The sequence below is a fragment of the Caretta caretta genome, chromosome 25 (assembly GCF_965140235.1).
Source record: "Caretta caretta isolate rCarCar2 chromosome 25, rCarCar1.hap1, whole genome shotgun sequence".
Taxonomy (NCBI): domain Eukaryota; kingdom Metazoa; phylum Chordata; order Testudines; family Cheloniidae; genus Caretta; species Caretta caretta.
The window spans coordinates 12,823,780-12,845,743 of NC_134230.1; the positions used below are offsets into that span (position 1 = coordinate 12,823,780).

Here is a 21,964-nt window from a genome sequence, read left to right on the forward strand (position 1 = left end):
TTGGAGATCAATTCCCTTCCCTCTCTTAGTAAATGAGGAAGTACCATATCTTCCCATACACGTACAATCCTCCCAAACATATGCGCTAAACGGAACTTGTACAAAAATGAGTGCTATGCTAGGGAATGGCAAACACCTGCCCCATCTTCCGCAGAGAAGACAGAGCGCTATCAAACAAAACCAAAAAAATCCCAGCGACAAAGGGTCTCCTTCCCCATTTAATCCCCGAACACATCCTCTTAATAAACCCTGATAACAAAGCGATTACGTGCAAAGCTGTCGAGAGCTGTGCTGACCAGAACGGCTCTTTCGCAAGCTTCGAGAAGCTTTGCTGGGGAGAAGAAAGTCATAATTCAATCAGCCGATTCTGCTGATCCCCGAGCGATCGGCCTTCGTGCTGAAGGAACATTACATTCAAGTCGCTGAGGTTTTTACAGCAGTACTTGCAAGGCAGAGACGATATAAACAGTGTTAAACTGGGACCGGTTGGCTCACAAGACGGGGAACAGACAACTCGTGCTTCAGCTGCTGGTTTGAATCCAACTCTGGTGAGCAGCAGGCCAAGGGTGGTTAGTGTCCGAAAGATGGGAAGGGGAGAACTGGACAGGACCATGTGAAATGAGTTTGCCGGGTCTCAGTCCCATTCCCAACAAGCAAGGGGTGACATCAGTAAAAGTCCCACAGCGCTAGACATCCCCATGCCAATTTGGCAGTCTCTGCGGAGACCAAAATGGGCAACAGACTGTGCTGCCCCTCCCACTTCTCCATACAAGATCCCTTGAAGGCAGGGTTGGGAACAATAGCTGGGGAGCACATGGGAAGCTTGAGATGCCTGGGTTGGAGATACGCAGAGGCCTTCGAAGCACCAAACCCTTCCCCTGCACCAAATTCACACTCAACATTTATTAAGGGGTTGGGGAGGGGATGTGCTAACCGGCCCTTTAAAAAGAGACCCTCCATCAGGCCAGTATCCCTTCTCCAAGGACTGAGCTGCTATTCCTCCACAAAGGGACGCGAGTGGCGGAGATGCCAGGTAAAAGCCAAGAAGCTAAGGGGTGGGAGGTCACTTACTTTCAGACACGCAGCCAGTCAGAAGCAAGGAGAGGAGGTTCACGAGCGGGACCAGCGAAGACATTCCCGGGCTGCAAAGGATCCTCATTCTTGGCAATGACCTCCCAACCCAGCCAGGAAGGCCCCAGTTCAGCGAAACTCACAGAGCCTCCAAAGGGACGTCAGCACCTGCAGGGAGACAAAAGGAACCGGGAGACAGTCAGACAAGAGCGTGGGGGGCAGCTGTTATCCAAGGGGGAGAGGGAACTGAAAGCACATCGGAGCAGGGGGGGGAGCTGTACACAGGAACACAACAGTCCCATGTGGAAACATCAGAGGACTAAAATGGCCCTGAAGCTGACTCCATCATCAAGCTGGCCTGCCCCAGGTTTATGGCTTTGGCAGATAACGACAAGCCACTTGCACACTCAAAAGGGATCACGCCAGGGAAGAGAAGAATGGGCAGGAGACCTCGGCAGAGCCTGTGTTTACAGTTTAACCCTCACCACCATGCGCTCCCTCCCCCAATCCCTCTCCCTCCCCTGGAACAGCCGCACGGGCTGGGCGACGAGGTGTGAAGTGATCTGACCTGATGGGCACAGAAATCCTCTGAAAGAGAGATTTTCCACGCACTGGAGCGAATGGAAAAAACAGGGGAGGGGGAAAAAAATCCACCAAAAGAGATGAGCAGGGGATGGGGGGGGACGTTTCCTGTGTGCCCCCTGAAGATATCTGTGTCTGGGGGAGGGCTTTGCTCCCTGCTCAGCCAAGCTCTGGGGGCAGCAAAACAATCGCCCGGATGTGCACAAGCCGAGGTGCCGCAGAGTCACCGGTGCGACTTCAGTGCAGACAATAGTTTAGACTCCTGAGGGCTGTAATACTTTGATCTAATTCCCATTGTTGGGCTTGGTGATGTTGAACGGCTTGTGACAGTCAGGTCACACTAGGTGGATGGTCCCTTCTGGCCTTAAACTTGAGTACTCTGACCACCTCCCGTGAGTTCTAATCCCAGCCCCGACGCCAGCTACCCTCTGCGTGCTTGGGGCAAGGGGCTCTCCCTGCACTGTGCCTCAGCTCCCCCCGCTGTCAATAATGATCTTTCCCAGCTCACAGGGCTTGGGAGGAGTTACATTTATAACGTGCTTTGATCAAGACGAGTGTGATAGAACCACGAAATGTTTTTTATTATGGCGGGACTGAACGGGCAGCTGGAAGCCCAGGGGTGGGAACGAATCCTTGCTGAAGCACTGTTTTAGTTGTTTAGCAGCCAGGCCCCAAAAGAAGACGACACCAAAACAATTTATGGCCTGTGGTTGAGTCTGCTTGGGGCAGGTCAGAAAGGGGGTGCCAAGGAGCTGGCTATGGCTCCATCATCCTGATTTCTCCCCCCCCCCCCCCCCCCGAGTGCCCCGGCAGGAGGTAGAGCTAGCGAGCCAGTGAAGGCCAGTGGAGCTGGGGGAGCCTGGGAGGCAGGAGTCACCTCCTCCAGCTTTAAAGCAGCAGGGAGTTCCAGGGAGACAGACCCCCGCCCCTTTGAGCTGCCTAAGTAGCACCCAAGGGTCATCTTCTCAGTAGTGACTCTGGCCCCCGTCTCAATTGCCCTTAACATTTTTGCCAGCAGGAACGGCAGACTTTGCCCCAGAAGGGCTGAAAAGGGCGACAGAACAAAGAGCACTGCCCACCTCATACCATCGATGTTGACAGAGACACCCCAATGATCCAGCGATAAACCGACATGAGACACTAGAATAATGGGGAAGCATTCTCTGTCTCTGGGGGATCCCCTTAGATCTAAGTAGGTTCTTATCTGCTGTATGTTACTTACATTAAATACAAAAATCGGGATTTGCTGCCTTTTGAAAAAAGCAACACGGGACACATTTTAATAGGATGGGCTAAGGGGGCAGGAGAGGCTGCCTAGACCCTCCGATACGTATCAGAGCATGAAGCTATCCGGAGATGCAATCTGAATGAGCGTCTTGATCTTTCTCTGTCCTAATAACTTATCAAGACAGCTGCTTTGCACCACTAAGGAGAAAGAACCCAGGATAAATAAGAAAGGCCCTTAGATATTACAGCTTGTAATATTCATCCCCAAGCAGCATCCTCTCAGCCAGCAGCTTTGGACTCGTACTTCACGGATTCTAAGCCGCCTGATGCACGCGGGATGTGAGGCTAGCTCTTTAACAACTCATGGCCAGCTATTTAAAAACATGTGCGGGCGGCACAGGAAAGCAGGGTTCTGCAAGCCGGGCGATTCTGAAACGCTTGTTCGAGACACCATTAGAAAAGCACACGGAGGCTACCAACAGACAGTGACTAAAAACAATGGGGTGTTGTTTTTATTTTAACAGAGGAAGGCAGGGTCCAAGGGCATTAGGAATCATTGTGATGGCAACTGTTAATTAAAGGAGGACTGTGCGATAAACACAGCACAAAGGAAACTGAATCAAGTTGGTTACAGTTGGGATTATTTTCCTGCTAGCCGCAAACGAGTGGCTTCTGAGTCCCATTGGTGGGAGGAAATCTTCCTCACTATGATGTTTTCAGGCACTTAACATTTCAAACCACGACTTGTTCAGCCTGCACCCAGAGCACCGAGGAGGTCAGCACCTATTTATCTAAATGAAATCCCCTTGTGGTCACAATAAACGCTGTTAAATGTCTCTGTGTCTCCACTGCTTTCTAAATGCGTTGCCAGCGACCTGCTTTGGCTCTGAGCTCTCCGAGCAGGAAAGAGGCAATGATACCCCCTTGCCGCCCCCCAAAAAGCACCGATTAACGCGGACAAGTCATGTGGAACATTCTGCTGGATCTGAACTGACATCACCACTCCCCGCCCCATTCCACCAGGGCTTTTACGCCGCATAAATGGTTGGGACAGAAAAGGTCTGGTGAAAGGGGCAACTGCACCGGCTTCCAGCAGAGAGAAAAAGAGATGCCAGAGGGTGACACTTCTGCTCTGGTGCTAATGTGCTTCCCAAAGCCCTTGATGGAGACTGAAAGCACGGGCAGAGATATTAGGACATGTCAACCTCAATCCAGCAATTCATCCTTCAGAGCAGGTACGTCACCTGGCTGTCTCTCCCTGGACTCACCAGCCTCGGGATTGCAGGGATGGCAAGATGGGCTCCCACCTGGCTCTGCTGCGTAAATGAGGGAGTGATGGGGGAGAAGGCAGGGAGGGAAGGAGAAGAGAGGAGGCTGCTCCATTGTCTTAGTATCGCTTGAATGGTGGCAATGAAAGCACTGGATATGGACGGAGTCACATATGCATCCACCAGAAGTCCCCTTAGCCCTTAATTCTCTCACCTACCCCATGACTGTCACCCCAGAACAGACCAATGGTTCACCTAGTCTGCCTGTTGGATTCTTGGGGAAAGGCATAAGTCCCCCAGAAGGCACCTAAGCGTATTTAGCTTCCTGGAAGGAAATTTCTTCCTGGCCTCTAGCAGGTGATAGCTGACACCCTGAAACATGAAGACCGGCTGACCCTTATAATAATCATCTGTGTTATTTGTATTCACAGCAGCATTCCTATATACGCTGCAGAATACACACTGCTGGGAGACCCGGCTACAGCCCGGCAAGCCTCTCCCATTCTCCAGCATGGTTAAGGGCGGGTGCCAATTACCTTGATGTATGCTCAAATCATACGGATTTCATCACTTCTGGTTTCCCTTCCTGTGTCTGTACACGGTCTGCCTAGACCGTACATGATGAGGAGACACCTGCCCCGACGCCCCAGCAAGCTATTGGCACTGTACAAGTAAGCACAACGGCAGCTGTTCTCAGGGCAGCAGAACAGCACAAGAAGTCTCACCGGGCTCCCTGACACAGGATCTTCTGCGGCACAGGCAAGGCCTACAGGCCTCAGTCCTTATTAGAGGATGCAGCTAAGTGAAGAGCTGGGGTCAGGATTGAGCTAGATATAGCCGTATTTCAGAAACTAGATGAATTCTTACAGTCTCTGGGGCTTCCTAGTGCATCTGATCCTCTCCCATTCTCCAGCTGCAAGCTCTTTGGTGGCTCGTAGGGAGCCATACACATGGTCAGCTTTTAAAGAATAATAAAACAGGAAGCGCTTTGCTGCAAGTAGCCCTATAGCCCAGCTTCTCTCACAAGAGAGACAAGGGACTATTCAGAGGTCTACAGGAGCTAGGCACCCAGGGTAAAATTTTCAAAAGCAACTATGTGATTTAGGAGCTTAAGTTTCATTGAAAGTCAGGGGATCTTAGGCTAGATCACTTAGGTCCTTTCTGAATATTTGACTCCCATCTTAATGGGAGCTGGACATCTAACTCCATTAAGCCCTCCAGTCAGAGTGGGGGTTTATCCAGAGAACATCTTAGCCAGTGTGATTCCCAGAGAGAACGAAAATCTGTGCTACTTCGTGAGGGAACCTCTCCCCAACGCTGCTAGCAACAACTGTGTTTAAACAGAAAGAAAAGGAGGACTTGTGGCACCTTAGAGACTAACCAATTTATTTGAGCATAAGCTTTCGTGAGCTACAGCTCACTTCATCTGGAAAATACAGAAGATGTTTTTATACACACAGACCATGAAAAAATGGGTGTTTATCACTACAAAAGGTTTTTACTCTCCTTACAATGTGTATGATAATCAAGGTGGGCCATTTCCAGCACAAATCCAGGTTTTCTCCTTCCCCCCTCCCCCAAACCACTCTCCTGTTGGTAATAGCTTATCTAGTGATCGCTCTCCTTACAATGTGTATGATAATCAAGATGGGCCATTTCCAGCATAAATCCAGGTTTCCCTGTTTAAACAGCCATTGCTTGAATGGTCCTGAATCCAGCAAGGGTAGGACTACGGGCCTGGGATCTGGACCTCTCGCTGAGCCTCTTAACACAAGATACAGCTTCTCCTCCCCATTTCTTCCCTGAAATGCAAAAAACCACCACAACCTTCCCCCCCACCACCTAATTTGGTGGAAAAAATTCAAAGTGGTTTTCATTTTGAAGGATCTGAAAAGAACCCCCTTTTTTTGGTTTTTGGGGAAAAAATTGCTGAAATTTAAAAAAAGTTCAATAATAATTTCAATGACGTTTTAGATTTACAATTTCGATTAGTTTGGGGGTTGGTTTTTTTTTTTATGCTTCACCAAAAAAAGACAATTTGCCCATGCAAATTCATTTAAAAAACTTTCACCCAGCTCTCATCATCCATGATTAGCTTTGGCATCTCATCTGCTCATAGAGTGCGGTGGGACGATTCCCTTGCACCCCACCAAGCCACGTCAGTCTATTACCACAGGAACCTTACAGAGAAGAGGCTGTATTCCACATGCTAATACATTCTCTGAGTTGCCAGTTCAGTTTGTACTGCACATTAATAAAGGTCAATGGGTCACCTCATTTCCTGCCCCAATGAGTGTGTTTAAAAAAAAAAAAAGCTTTTAAAGCACAATCAATCACCAACCAGTCTGCCATCTCCTCTCCAAAAAAAGAAATCTGACATCTAAACAAACAAGCATGCACCTCTAGCTCGCTGCTTCATTATGAGTCAGCTCTCGTTGATCTGCCCAACCAACCACCTTAACAGAGACCTGAGGGAGAGGTTTGTGTGATGTGGGCAGCTGCCTGCTCGGAACTCAACCAACCACCCCCAGTCAGCCCTGCTGACAGTTCCGGCAGAGACGTGGGACCGAATGGATCTCAGTAGGTGACTTCTCCTGGCGTTCCTAGAGGCAGGGCCCGGCAAGGAGACTCCAGCACCATGTTCGAGGCCAGCTTGCAATTCTTATCCAGGGTTCTCCATGCAGCATTGATTGTCCACGCTACAGTCCCCCCCCCCCCTTTTTTTTAAAAGAATGAGCAAAAGCACCAGAGAGACCCACTCCCCCTACCGTGCACTGACAGCATTAATTTACACACCCCATTCCCCTCCTTACAATAGGGGTGCTCCCAAACCTCCCTGCTCCGACTGAATCAAGCTAACTGGCCCATTCTGGGTAACAGGAGATGGTTCTGCTTTCCAGGCCAGTTTAATCTCAGCATCGAAGTCCTGAGGCAGGAAACTTTTTGCTTGCCAGCGTTCCAACCCCAGCGCAGATGTGCACAGCTTCCTTCTCCGTGTGGCTGGCAACACGACCCCAGCTGGGACCTAGGTTCCTCAGAGACAAAGGGTTATCATACACATTTTAATAAAGGGGAAGTGCCAAAGCCTTGTGTGCTACCAAAAAGCACTAACCAGCCTAAATTTTCAAAAGTAACTAATTGTTTTGACTGCCCAACTTGAGACACTGTACTGAGTGAGGGCAGGGGCCTTGATTTTCATATGGCAGGTTATCGGCAGTTTCTGAAAATTAGGACTTTTTAAAGGCACCCAAGAAACTGAGGCACTCAAAATCACTAGCCCCTTTTGAGAACGTAGGATACAGGTTTCAGCACCTCTGCCATGGTGGATATAGCCCTGGGTCATTCAGTCAAGATCCTTATTAGATGGTAAATATCATCTAGCTCTTAACTAGTGCTTTTCATCTTTAGATCGCAACGTGATTTATGAAGCAAATTAACATCATTATGCCCATTTTACAAATGGGGAAACTGAGGCACAGCAAGGGGAAAATGAGTTGCCCAGCTCTGAGTGATAGGCTCCAAGGGAGTGGGGAATCGGTGAATCCATTTTGGGTGAGGGGCAGTTTGTTCTCCAACAGCTGCAACAGGGCATTCTGGCACACAAAGGGTTAAACCATAGGGATGGCATGGGGGCGGGAGGCAGGCAGGCAGGCAGGATCTGAATTGTGTTTAAATCATCAGGAGAAATGAATTCCCCACCCCCACCCCCTTTTTCCAACAGTGACAGCTCTGACAAGCAGTGATGAATTTGTTGTGTCCAATAAGTGTTTAGCGGGTGCAGCATAGCATGGACAGGGGGCAGAGGAAATGGCAGCTGTGGCCAAAGGGGATTCGCAGATCTGAGGGATCAGGAGCCCACAGCAAAGGGCAGGAACGGGTTCAACTCACCAGGCTGGATTGCACCTGTCCTTTAAAACACGCAGACACCAGCAACTCCTAGCTCCTAGGTGGCTGCACGCACAAAGGCAGGGAGACCCCCGTTGGGCAGGTCAGCATTGCAGCTGGGAGCAAGACTCACAGTCTAGGTGGACAGGCTCACGCCAGCACACTGAAAATAGCGGTGTGGATGCTCCGGCCTGGGACAAAGCTCAGAGCCCGCCCAACTCCCTAGGCTCGAGAGCCGGGACCTCCACACTGCCACTCTTAGCCCGCTACCTCGAGCCCCTGATGCAAGGCCGTCTACCCAGGCTTGCTCCCAGCTGCAGTGGAGACGCCCCAAGCGACCCCAGATGTTACAACAAAGACACAGACACCCTGAAATCATGCCCATAGTACAACTGCAGATCTCTCCTCTGGGATCCTGCAAAAAGGGGCAGAGCATCAGGGGCTGAACAAAGCAAAGGCTTTAAAGACAAGCCCCCACCACCACGTCCCGCTCCTGAAAGAGGGGCTGTCCAGCCGCTCCATTATGCGGCCTCTGAACAATGAGCACCCCCAGAATCCCATTCTCCAGGGAGAGCCGAGCTCTGTCTCTAACAGAAAGGGCTGGAGTTGCAGTCTTTTGTCTAGAATACAAAGGCCCTGATTCTCCACTGCCCTGTGTGGTCATTCATACCAGTGCGAAGTGGGTGCAAAGCACAAGTAGCAGATGTAATTGCACACGGTGCAGGATAATGGGTAATGGAGAATCAGGCCCAGAACCTCCCTCCCTCCCTTCCCCACCCCTCCTTCACAACCCTTCAGCATTTACCAGCAAATCACTCCAGATCAGCACCCAGTAGCTGACAGCATCAGAGCTAACGTTTGCTTTGGCTCCAGGTTAATACCTCGCATTTCTTTTTCAGGTTCTGTTTTTTTGTTTTTGTTTTTAAAAGCTGAGCATCATTAGATCCTCAGCCTGGGTGCTCTGTGGGGCACAGCCCGAGCCATCTCTTGAAGCCTGCCATGCACATACCCATGGCGCTATGTAAATAACCATCCATCATCATTACCTCACAGTGTCATCAGCCCAGCGCATCAGCCAAAACCCCCAAAGGAGAAACAGACCAGACAGAACTGAAGGAATACTGCAAAAAAACAACCAACAGGGTACGTGCGAGCTTCCCCGAGAATATAGCCAGATACAACAGCAGCCATTCCCCCACGTACCTTATTCACTGTGCAGAAACACCACCGTTCTGCATACTTGTGTAAATACACCGGTATAAACGCGCAAGTTTCACGGAAGAATGCATAATCACAATTGAAACTAGTGGAGGGATGGAGGGAAGCTACCTTCATCCAGTTGAAGAGTATGCACACTGCACCAGGGGATTTCACCAATTACTGTGTGGATAGCAGATACCAAATTAATACTCGTAAACAGTTTGGGGGCTGAGATTGGTTTACATGAGAGCCTTGCATGGGATTGTTTTTAATCCCCCTCCCGTCCCGGTCCCACTATTATGGCCGTGGGTCCTGCGGGATCCCAGTCTTGTGCAAGGCACTAGTGTACGTGATGCATTCAAACAACTGAGGACAATGAACAAATTATTTAAAATAAAATCTGTTTCTTCTGCCCAAAGCGTGTGTGGAACAGGCCTAGAGCATGCAACAGGTGCAACACAAATCTAAAGACAGCTATAGATCCATTTTTAATCCACAGTAAATGCACCTGTCCATGGTAATTGCATGTATGCAGCATCCCTCATAAGAGTCTAGAAATTGCTAGTGGCCAAGTTCACCAGCATTGTAGTCCAGCATGCTAAGTTACAGGGAGAAGGCTGCTATGGGCTGTGTCCTTTGGTCACTCTTTAGGAGTTCCCCAGAGTTCACAGACTGGGATCCTCTGGTGCTAAGATCAATACACTCTCCCTCCTAGCCATGCCGTTTTTACCTCAGAGAATTTAGCCACAATGATCAGCAGAGCCACAAACTCTTGGTATCAAGTGACCCAAAGGAGAAAAAATTGGCAATAACCTTCCTGATTCCTAGAGCCCTGCAAAGGGAAAGCACTTCTCCCGACAGCCCCCTCAAATGAAACCTAAAGCAACGGAGGAGTGTTACGCCGGCTCTCTAGAAAGAGACTGCATATGCTTAGTGTGGCTGTTTGAAGCATAAATCAAAATAAGCTTGTATATAAAATATTTTCTGATGGACAGATGAGCCATGAAGAATTAATGATTTGTGACTGCTGGCAGGCCAAGCTTTCAATACTCTTCACATATTAGTGTGCTACCTTATGACTTCGGCGAAGAACACACTGGGTTGGAGGGTAGGCTGGATGGCTCAGGGGTCTGGTCATAGGCCCCTTATTCCTTTACTGGCTATCTTCTAGACAGTTCTGTATAGTAGACACATACTACAGCATCCAAGTTCTCTAGGTTGGTGGCTGCTAATCTCTTCCATATTAGGACACTTTCCTCCAGAACTCCCCTTCCATCTAGCCAGGACCAAGCTGGGATTCCCCTCCCACTTAGCAACACGGGAAGAGCAGTTGTGAGAGCTGCGAGAGCCCATGCGCTAGGTCATTGGTTTGAATTTAGCTCAGGCTGGAGGTGGCAAAGCTTTCGTGATCGGACAGCTGTTTGGCATGAAATGGGCATCGCCCCACTTCCAGGTGACCTTTCCAGGGTGACTAGTGGTTTTGGGGTGCTCCACGTGAGAGGCCTTCAAGGAGTCTGATTTTCAGGAAGGGCTGAGCTCCTGCCCCTCTGTGGGGCGCCCCAAAAATCAGTAGCAATGACTGAAAAGTCTTCGTCAAAGCGTCCGTATCACCCAAGCCAGCCCCAGCAGACGGGCCAAGCACCGAGTACCCAGAGACCAACTCTCCTCTCGCTCCCTAGAGATCCTTCACTCCAAGGTGGGGCTCTGACAGGCTGGCAGGCAGAACTGGGCTGCTTGTGCAGCTACGGCTGTACCACAGACCACCTCTCCAGGCCTGCCAAGGCAGCTTCTCTCACCTGCCCTACATCCATGCAAAACAAGTAAAATGCAAACAACGGAGTTAATTAGGGGCATTCGGGTGCTTTCTCAATTCCAGCTCAGGGCTCTGCACTGGTTTAGGACGTCACTAGCCCCTCTCGCTAGAACAGCCGTCTCATGACACACGCTGGCCGATCGATGGCCTCCCTTCGTTATCTTCATTTGAGCTAGGGCTCCTTGGAGCTCTTAACTGGAAGCCGTGTTCCGATGAATAGAGCTCCATCGACAGAGAGAGACTGGCCACACCGGAGTGGCTGGAGGGAGGGAATACGCCTATATTTCCAGGAGGAGACCTAAGCAAAAGCCACTGGCCCTGATTAAACGGAAGGAAAGGGAATGCCCCCAAGAAGCGTGAACACTGAGAGGAAAGGGGATCTGTAAAAAGATCTCTGGCCTTGTCTACACTAGGATTCAAAACATGTGACGTTATCACACGTGTGTTAACATCACACCTTTTATCCTAGCCTAGACAAAGCTGCAGGCACAGCAAGCCATGGTGCAAAAAAAAAAAAAAAAAAAAAAACCAAACCAAAAAAACAACACACCAGCACGGAGAACCTCTGCAAACTCTACAGACAAGATCCTGCTCTGAGATACCCCACAAATGATGATGGAGTTACTCTGAATTGACACTGGGGAAAGAGAGCAGAATTAGGCTCTGCCCTTAACACTCTGAAGGTCCCAAGAAGCTGCCTTTCTCTGTCCTTCCTTCCCGGCCCAGTGAGGGACAACGATGCTGGTGGGGATGGAGTGATCAAGTCCAGCCATGGGGAACCCAAGGGCTGGGTGCTGAAATCAACAGCACCAAATATATCTCCACAAATGGCTTGGCTTCCATGTGGATGGAGGGGGATGGGAACCCTGACTGCTACAGTCACTGCATGGGGGGGCTGGAGGGGAGGAGCCCAAACAGAGCTAACCCTCACTCCACACCAGTCAAATCCCACATCAAAGCCCGCTGTCTCTGCAGAGCCCACAGCAAAGGTTGCAGGAGTAAGAGGGGGCTGGGTTGGGGTGGAAAGGGTGAGAGAGTCTGGTCTTTCCAGGTCTGTGTCCCACATTGCAGGCTCTCTGGGCTTTGCACTTGGCCTTGTCCATCACCATGTGGGTTGCCAACAGGTGACCAACGAACAAACAAAGGAGCTAAGCAGGGCAGCAGTCAGCGCTGCTCCTGCATAGAGTTTCATCGAACTGGGCACAGCTCCGCACCAGCCATTTGGGAGCCTCCCCCCTCGCCCTCCCAAGCTTCCCTGCAGGGTGACAATTCCCCTGCATCACTTTTATCCCACCCAGCCAGCCAGGGATCCTCGCACCCCCATCCCTTGCCTGTGTCGGTCAGGCACCTGCAGCCAGCAGCCCCCCAGCACCTCCCCCAGCCCTGTCCTGACACAGACACAAGGCGCCGTTGACAGTTCTCCAAGTGGAAGCTGCACCCCCTGCCCCTCGATCCTCTGCCCTGGTTTCACCCTTTGTGACACGTGGGGCTTCAAACGCAATCTGACCCCTCCAGTCTGCGGGCTGGTCTGGGAATTACACCCATTATCCTCTGCCCTGCTCTCACCAGGTGCCAGCCCCTGCCCTCTCCTCCTTCGGCCCCCTCAATTTCTTCCCTACTCGCCACACTCCTTCCAGACCATGCACGCAGCTTCTGCCACGGGGTTTAATTCCATAAAGAGGATTTGGTTCTGAGCCTCCCCAAGGATGGACAAATCCCTCTCTTACCCTGGCAGGAATCCCGTGTCTCAGACCACTGGCCGGGGGGAGATTAAATGAGGAGGAGAGAAAACATCTCTCACACACACCCCTCCCACCCCCGCACCCCTTGTGATCCATTCTGAATTTAAAAGCTAAGCAGGGCTCAGGCTAGGTCAGCGGAAGGCAGCGCGGTCAAGTACGGAGGGCACTGGACTGGGAGCTGGGAGACCAGAATTCTATTCCCAGCCCTGCCTCTGACTTTCTGAGAGACTTGAGCAAATCACTTCATCTCTCTTCCCTCCATCCTGACTTACCAATTTATGCTCCAGCTACCATACAGTCTTTCCTATGCGTACGTCTGGTGCCTATCATAGTGGGGCCCTGATTTTAGCTGGGGCTTCTAGGCACTGCTGTAATGCACATAATGAAAGACGTTCCAAGCCGTGCAAGAAGTGACGGGGCACGCCTCGCTGCAGAGAGGCACCTTTCTGCTGAACATTTCATCGTCCATGAAATGCAAAACTGAGAGCCCGCCCACCTATTAAGTAGGGTTAAGGATGTTAATCTCCACATCCTAGCTGTATTCCAATGCAGGTAACTGCCGCCGGACAGCCTCAACTCACTTTGCCCTTTCAGTTGTATTACATATGGTTTTCTTCACTATGGCAGTCTTGCTATGCACTGTTAAAACAGCTGCCATGTCCCACCCCAGGGGTAGCTGCATTTCATTATTAAGCGAAGCAATCCAGACATCCACACTATAGCAACATCAGAGGGGTTAACAAAATATGTAATAAAGCCCTGAGATCTTTAATACTTCCTCGATAGCACCTTTTAAGATAGAAAATGCTGAGGGGGCACTGGGACACACACACGACTACATCAGCTTTGCAAAACTCTACGTGCCGTAGGCAAGTGATTTTCTTTTTTTAAGGAGCAACTAAGTTCGTTAGATTTCTATCACCACCACTCAGCCATCATGGTAAAGAGGAAGCAAGCATGGGCTGGCTACATTTTCATGGTGAATTTTCAAGGCTGTGTCGATACACACAGACAGACAGAGCATAATACACACATCAAGTACATGAGGAATTAAAAAGTTAACAGTATTTGCTCTGCAGTTTAATGGGGTTGGTGTGCAGTGAAACGAGCCAGTACAGAGGGGAGACCATTGCTTTTCTCTTCTGTTTTCACCAGGGCAGGAAGAGCACAGTCTCATAAAAAGGAGACTCGGCAGTAAATGAGAAACATTACAGGAAGCTTTTCAGACCTTAAGTGCCTGTGCAGACCCCTTCCCCTGCCCAGCTAGAGAGAGGAGCAGTTAGTCATCACTTGTCCATCTTCAGAGGCACCCAGCCAAACAGGAACCAGGCCAACGGCAAATCTCTCCTTACGACATGCACAAGCCACCGTATTGCAGAACTGCGTTTATTCTCCCTGCACCATCTGGAGTTGCAGGGAGATGTTACTTTCTTGTCCCCATCAAGTACTGAAGGGCAAGGATCTGCAATCACCTTAAAGGGAAAGGCCTCTATGCTACAAGTGCTAAAGGTGACCTGCAACGGGTCAAAAGGAGAGGGAGTTGTGCTGCTTTTGGTTGCTTTGGGACACAAACTCCGTTTATTCTCATCCCTCCCTGGTCTCTGCACCAAGCCTGGATTTCAGAAAACCTTTCACTGGCCCCTCCCTCCCCCAGCTCAGAACGGATTGGACAGTTCGGACAGTCCCACCTCCTCAGAGGAGAAGCTCCCTGCAATTAAATCAACCAGGGCTAGCGGGAGGCAAAAACCGGTTACCTTCCTTTCAGAACTGTTGTTCTTCGAGATGCGTTGCTCACGTCCATTCGATTCGAGGTGTGTGCATGCCACGTGCACGGTCGGAGATTTTTGCCTTAGCAGTATTCGTAGAGCCAATTGTGGCACCCCCTTGAGTGCCGCACTCATACATCGGTATATCAGGCACCGCCAGCCCCAACGTCCTCTCAGTTCCTTCTTGCTGGTAACGCCGACAGAGGAGCAGGAGGGCGGGAAATGGAACGGACAACAGCAACACATCTCCAAGAACGACAGTTACAGAAGGTAGGTAACCGTTCTTTTCTTCTTCGAGTGCTTGCTCGTGTCGATTCCATTCTAGGTGACTCTCAAGCAGTGTCCATGGAGGTGGGCTCGGAGTTCCCAGTCTTGCAACTTGCAGCACTGTTCTGCCAAAGCCAGCGTCATCTCGAGCCTGCTGAGCCAGTGCGTAGTGCAACGCGAACGTGTGGACAGATGGCCTGGTGGCGGCCCTACAGATCCCTTGGATCAGCACCTGAGCCAGGAAGGCCGCCGCGGATGCTTGTGCTCTAGTCGATTGCCAGCGGAGGCACCCTTGCCAGCTCATAGCAGTAGCGGAATAAGGCCGTGACCCAGGATGAAATCCTCTGAGCAGACACTGGGCGACCTTTCATTCTGTCTGCCACTGCAACAAACAAGTGTTGTGGATTTACGGAATGGCTTTGTTCTATCTATGTAGAAGGCCAGCACCCTCCTGACGTCCAGGGTGTGTAGCCTGCACTCCTCATCTGACTCACAAGGCTTTGGAAAGAAGGCGGGTAAGTATATGTCCTGGCCAGTATGAAACTGGGAAACAACCTTGGGCAGAAACCCCGGGTGTGGTTGCAGCTGGACCTTATCTTTGTAAAAGACCATATAGGGTGGCTCCGAAGTAAGCACCCTGATCTCGGACAGCCTGCAGGCCGACGTTATCGCAACCAGTAACAAAACCTTCCAGAAGAGAAGCAGGAGAGAGCAGGAAGCTAGAGGCTCAAAGGGAGGCCCCATGAGCCTCAACATTACGAGATTCAGATCCCAGGGAGGGATGGGATCTGGGACGTGTGGGCAGAGACGCTCTAGACCTTTCAAAAACTAGTTTGTCATGTTGTGAGTGAAGATCAAACTGCCTTAAAACAGAGAGTGGGAAGCAGCCAAGTGGACCTTAATCGATGACAGGGACAAGCCTTGGAGTTTGAGGTGCAGCAGGTAACCCAGGATCTCCTGCAGCGAGGCCAGTTCAGCCCGGATACGCCGTTCCGAGGCCCAGCATGTGAACCTTCTCCATTTGGCCAGATAAGTCGCTCTGCTGGAGGGTTTCCCGCTACCCAGCAAGACCTGCTGAACACGGGCCAAGCGTTCCTGTTCGGCCGCGTTTAGCCACACAGTTGCCATGATGTCAAGTGCAGCGCCGCCAGATTTGGGTGCAGAAGGCTGACGTGGTTCTGGGACAGCAGGTCTGGCCAGAGGGGCAGCTGCAGCAGGGTGGCTACCAAAAGGTTCAGCAACATGTCAAACCGGTGCTGGCAAGGCCACGTAGGGGCTATTAGGGTAATTCTCGCCCTGCCTTGCTTCATCTTTACAAGGACCCTGTGAATCAAGGCACTGGCGGAAAGGCGTACATCACCTATCACGGGGTGAGAAACGCATCTGATAGGGAGCCCTGGTCCATGCCCCGGAATGAACACAACATGTGGCATTTTCTGTTCTGCCTGGACGTGAACGGGTCCACCTGGGGAGTCCCCCACCTCTGGATGATTATGCTGTCTGCTTCCGGATGGAGTGACCACTCATGGGGAGACGAGAAGGTCCTGCTGAGGAGATCTGCTAAGACGTTCCTGGCTCTGGCAGGTGCGCGACTATCAGATGAATGGCATGCCACACACAGAATTGCCAAAGGTTGAGAGCTTTTTGGCAAAGGGCCGACAACCCAGCTCTGCCCCGCCTGTTGAAGTAATACATCGCAGTGGTATTGTCCATCAGGATCTGCACCACCTTGCCCTTCAGGCAGGCAAGAAAACCTGGCAGGCCAGGTGAACTGCCTCGAGCTCCCTGATGTTGATGTGGAGGGCCAGATCATCCCACAACCAGGGCCCTGGCTGCTCAGCTCACCCAGGTGGGCTCCCACCCCAGGTCCGAAGCATCAGAGACCAGGGTCAGTGACGGGGCCAGGGCCGTGAAGGGAACTCCCTCCGACACTGACCCAGGGTCCAACTACCAATCCAGGGACGACCGGATGTGATCCGGCACCCTGACTACCCGGTCTAGGTTGTGCCTGTTGGGGATGTAGACCAACACCAGCCACGCTTGCAGAGGCCGAAGATGCAACCGGCATGACCGACCACATATGTGCATGTGGCCACGTGGCCCAACAACCGCAGGCAGCCCTAAGGCTCGAAGTCAGAAGAGACGACACTGCTCGCCCTTGTTATGCAAGGAAAGGTGCTCCGACTAACCACCACGGGCGGTGAGAAGGAACCGTGAGGGCGTAGGGCTGGCGATGCCTGATATATCAACGCACGAGCGCAGCACTCAAGGGGGCAACACAGCTGACCCTACAGATACAGCTAAGGCAAAAAATCTCTGACGACCGCACACGTGGGTGGGTGCACACCTCGAATGGAATCGACATGAGCAAGCACTCAAAGAAGAATTGTAGCTCTCCTCCATTTCACGAGAGTGCACGGTTTTCTACCGGCACACGGGTCCTGGGGAGGTCTCACTGCACTGTATTAATTAGCACTTGTGAAGCACCTTCCAAGCACTGGGAAGACAAGCTTGCCCCAGATAGGCCTGGTGTAAACTTAAAGTTAAGTCAAAAAAATCACACCCCTGAGAAGCCCAGCTTTGTCAACCTAACTCCCAGTGTAGATGCCACTAGGTTTGACCTAGCTACCGCCGCTCTGGGTGGATTACCCCTACAGAGATGGAAGACACACTTCCGGTGCTGTAAGAAGCGTCTACACTATGGTGTGTCAACAGCATAGCTGCACCCATGCTGCTGCAGCACCCGCAGCGAGGAGACGAGCTCAGTGGCTGAGGGTGCATGAAGAGGAACACAAGAGGAGGCAGGACAGAAATCAGAGCAAAGCGCAATGCGCTGAATCATCAGGGAGTATCCCTGACCCATCCGCTGCCAACCACCCCCCATGCCCAAATACATTCCATCCCGCGGCATTATAAGCTAGTGCCCGACCCTGCCACTCCAGTTATACAGAGAACACGGAGACTCTGCTTTCCCCGCACCAGGCTCAGCAGTTTATCTGCAGGCAGTGACCTCCCATCCCCATAGTACCAAAGCCTTGCAACCAACCCTCACGACACCTCAGTGCGTTGGGAAGTTTACCCCCACAATCCCTCCCCCAGCTAAAAGATGGTGAGCTAAGGCAGAAAGAGGTTAAGCAACTCAACCACGGTCTCACAGGAAGTGTGCAGCAGAGCTGGGAACTGAGCAGCCTTGCCATCTGCTGCCCTTACTACAAAGCTACCCCTTTCCCTTGAGTACCTGAACTCCCTGAAAGCACCCCCATTGTGATCTTAGCAGGCCTGGCCCTGCCCTTTATCTTTGTTTGGCAGAAAGAAGAAATCCCACGCAGTTTAGTTTGGTACCATGGCTTTCATAAGAGGCTCTCAGAAAACAGAAGCCTGCTCCATGCAGCATGGAAACTAAAGACCCCAGGGGGGCACTTTTCTCGAAAATGCAGAGGTTTACTCAGGAGGCGTGGGTGTAAAATTTCCCCTTCTTTCATCCCCAGCGGCATGCAGCATGCTGACAGCCCGCTGATCCTCACCATGGCTGGATTTCAGTGGCTCTGCACATTGGCATGTGAACTGCCTTGACATGGGGAGGCCCAATTGACAGGTCCGATCATTGCTGCATCAAACCCGAATCGCTGCAAACCTTCAGTCTCAGCCATGCTTATTCTTCAGCAGGGGAGGCAGGCCACAAACAAGCAGGACAGGAGTACTGCGGCACCTCTGGGGCATGGCAGCTTATTCATGATTAGAGGCAGGAAAACCCACCCCTCCCATGAACCGAATGCGATTCGGAAGCCCATCCCAGACGGAGAATGCAGCAACGCAATCCTTAGGGAGCCTGAGGGACCCCCAGACAGCCGTGCGGCCGCTCTGCTCAGCTCCTCCGAGCAGACCCCTGGAGCAAGCTGCTGCCAGCGAAGGTGCCTGGCACCCGGAGCTAGGCTAATGTCACGGTTGAGCACAGCTCGCACTGGGAGAGAGGCGGACGGAGCTGGCTTCCATCTTGGCTCAATAACAGAAAGTATCAAGGGAGCCCCTCTCTTGGTTTCGTGGGGAGCGACTGAAGCAGGGGCAGGGAATAACCTGGCGGGGAAATGAGAAGGGGACCAATGTGCTCCCACAAGAGGGATGCTTTTAGGAGGCAGGGGGTTGTGGCTCCCACAACGAGGAGCCCACTTAAAGCTTTTCACGCTGCAAGTCCAGGACCTTCCTCAGCCTCAGCGGTCTCCTCCCAACGCTAACAACCAGGCGCCGCCGCGGAATGATGGGAGTTTGGCCGCTTTGAATATTTATGACAAACTTCCGTTGCCTCTTCCCCTCAATAATTATCCCGCTCCCCGCCCTGCTGTAATCCCCACGGCTCCCCTCCATTAACGAGCCCGTCACTGTGCAGGCACAGCTGACCCCATCTCCCCCCCCCCCCTCCCCCCCCTCCATTCTGCCCCGCTCAGCCTTGGAGAGCGTCAGCGCGACTCTCGGGCCAGGGCAGGACGCCAGCGTGATTTTTATTTCCACCACAGTCTCAGCTTTGGCTCTCTCGTTAATCTAATGGTTCTCCTAATGAAGATCTGCAACTCCTCAAACGTTAATTACCGGCGGCAGCAGCCACTGTGGCAACAGCGTTCCCCTTTCTCCGAGAACAGGCCCTGCTTTCGGCTGCCACAGCGCCATGTCGCTTTGGAGGATTCGGGGGTCAGGGGGAGCAACGGCCCCAGCTCTGCCGTTTTTACCCAGCCATGGGGACTCGGAACTCTGGAGAGCCCTTAGCCCCAGCCCGGCTTCTGAGTCGGCCTTGGACTGGGACGCTCCTCTCACCCCAAGGAGAATGGCCACAGTACAGCCCCCACTGAACTGAACTCTTCTCCCTTCCATCCCATTCACAGCCCCTAGTGTCCGTCGCTTCCACCATTGCACAGGTGGGGACGGTGCTGCTTTTTTACTAGCTAGAGGAAGCAGGGATGGGGGGTGGGGAGAAACAGCTGGTAGCCCGCAGTCATGGCAGGCAATTTTTCCTGAAGGGGGTCCAGCTTGTTTGCAATGCCTCACGGTCATACAAACTCCCTCACTTAGTTGCCAAATCCCAGTTTGTCGACCCACCCACCCTCCAGAGTTATCATAACGCTGGACCCCTCTGATCAGTCGCTGTTTGGAACCGGGCTGCATGCAGGGAGCTTTGCCCCTTTGTACGAGGCATCAAGAGACAGGGGAAACGGTTTGCATAAAAAGAGACAAAACTTCCGCCTTGGAAGACGGAAGCCTCTCCGAAAAGGAGCAGCTGCCAGGTCACCTCCCCTACGCTGCTTCTCAGCCCTGCCCCAGCAGCCTCCTAAAATCATCATCTTTGCTGTCCTCACAGCAGAGGGCAACCGGAACACTGGTGCGATCCTCCGGCCGGCCAGCCAGCGCTGGCGTTCTCCTTTCGTGCCGTTCAGCTGAGCGGTGCAGGCCCTGTGGAACAAGGGGTTAAATGCTGACCAGGTGTCTGTAAAGCCGCAGGTAGCTTCCGGTGCATTAATTAATTAATGGGAAGTGAGTAGGTAGAAAAGCTGGAAAATACAAGCCCAGGAAATTGTGGGATGGCACTGGAGGATATCAAAACCTGAGCTCTGCAACCCGGGCTTCGGCTGCATCCACACTGCAAAGCAGGCAGGTTTGAGTCCACCTTACTTTGAAACCTAGGCTCTAATCTTTACCCGCTGGCGGGGAAGCAAGCTCAGGTTAAAAGCACGTATAAACCTGTGTTTCTGGGTTGTGTATGTAGATGGTAGGGGGATTTAGGCTGAAACCCAGGTAAGAGCCCAGGTGAAGCCAGTAGTAAAGATCTACCCTGGAGCAAGAGAGCCGCTCATCTTGCACGGTCCATTCAATCCCTGGCTCTTCCGAGGAGACTGCCTGGCAACGAGGCTATTCTAAATGGTGGGTTTTGCACACTCATCCGCCTGGCATTGGAATGGGGTCAGCAGCCTCATTCCGTAACCGCCACCAAAGTCAACGTGGAGCAGTCACTTTTCTAAGGGCGAATCAGGGTCGGAACCGCGTACGGGGCTCTGCAAATGAGTGGATCAGCAGGAAAGCAAGGAAGACGCAACACGTGGGAGGCGAGGGGATGCATGGGGGGTCAAAAGGCAAATGGTGAAAGAGGGGAGAGGTTCAGGGCTTGTGCAGTGCCCAGCACAGTGGGGTCCTAGGCCATGGCCATGGCTCCCAGGTGCAACCACAGTGCTGATAATAAGATTGGGAGCACATATACTGGGGCGAGGGGGGGAACAGACGGCGCGACAGCGAAGGCGCGATCTGGCGTAAGTGCCTAGGGCCGGTGAGGGAATCGAAGGCGCAGGAGGTGGAAGAGGGAACGCGTGAATGCGGGGGCCGACGGAAGGAGCGAGAGGGGAGAAGATGCACTCACTGATTTTTAAACTTGAGCTTGGGCCTTTTTTCATTCCAGTGACAAGAAAACAAAAATTAGAGGGAAGATTGGTGGTGACAGCAGAATTTAAGTGCAATTATAAGGTTGGGAAGGGTACGCCCTCTCCTACGCACGTCAGGAGAGATTGCTCAAGCGTACGGACCTCTAGCTAGCTACACGTCAGCACAGAAAGCTGGAATTAAAGCAGCTCTTGATTGCAGCCATTCCATCGGTGAGCTTGAGTGGATGTTTGGGAGTGTCCGTCTCTTTTGCTCTCACAAGGAACCCAGGGGGGCAAGTGGTGTACTCAATGCTGCACAGTAATTTCCCAGCAAACCAACTGAGGCTTTGGTTCTGGTATGGGAGGTGGGAGGGGTACAGCTGATCGAGGCTGGGGAGTTTGAATACGCAGGCTAGGGGTTTTCAAAAGGAGCCTAACGGAGTTAGATGCCCACTGGATTTCAATGGGAGTTGGGTGTCTAATCAATCCCCTTTCCAAATCCCATCCTTGCTCACTGGAATAATGCAGTGACACCCTGATGAGAACTGCCATGCACATCCTTCCCATCCAGAACAGCATCCACCAAGCCTCCTGGGGGAAGCAGGAGGGAAAGACGCCCTTTGGGGGAAAAAGATTTTGGCCAATCCCTCCCCTCCAAAAAGCCAAAACAAAGTGGGGACAAAATTATCAGCCTCAAGAAAGCAGCTGGAATGACTGAAGCCAGCAAAAGCTCGAGCTGGTACCT

The 21,964-nt window shown here is 51.9% G+C and overlaps 1 protein-coding gene across 20 annotated transcripts in view; it reads right to left on the bottom strand.

The window, feature by feature from the left end:
- The window catches only part of PTPRS (protein tyrosine phosphatase receptor type S), a 247,577-nt gene that overhangs the window by 134,190 nt on the left and 91,423 nt on the right, over window positions 1-21,964 (bottom strand). For all 20 annotated transcript variants that reach the window (XM_048830997.2, XM_075123316.1, XM_075123328.1 and 17 more), the window contains exon 2: window positions 1,072-1,239. In XM_048830997.2, coding sequence (XP_048686954.2) covers window positions 1,072-1,159 — 88 coding nt within the window. In that variant the 5' untranslated portion in view covers window positions 1,160-1,239. The remainder of the gene's footprint in view (window positions 1-1,071; window positions 1,240-21,964) is intronic.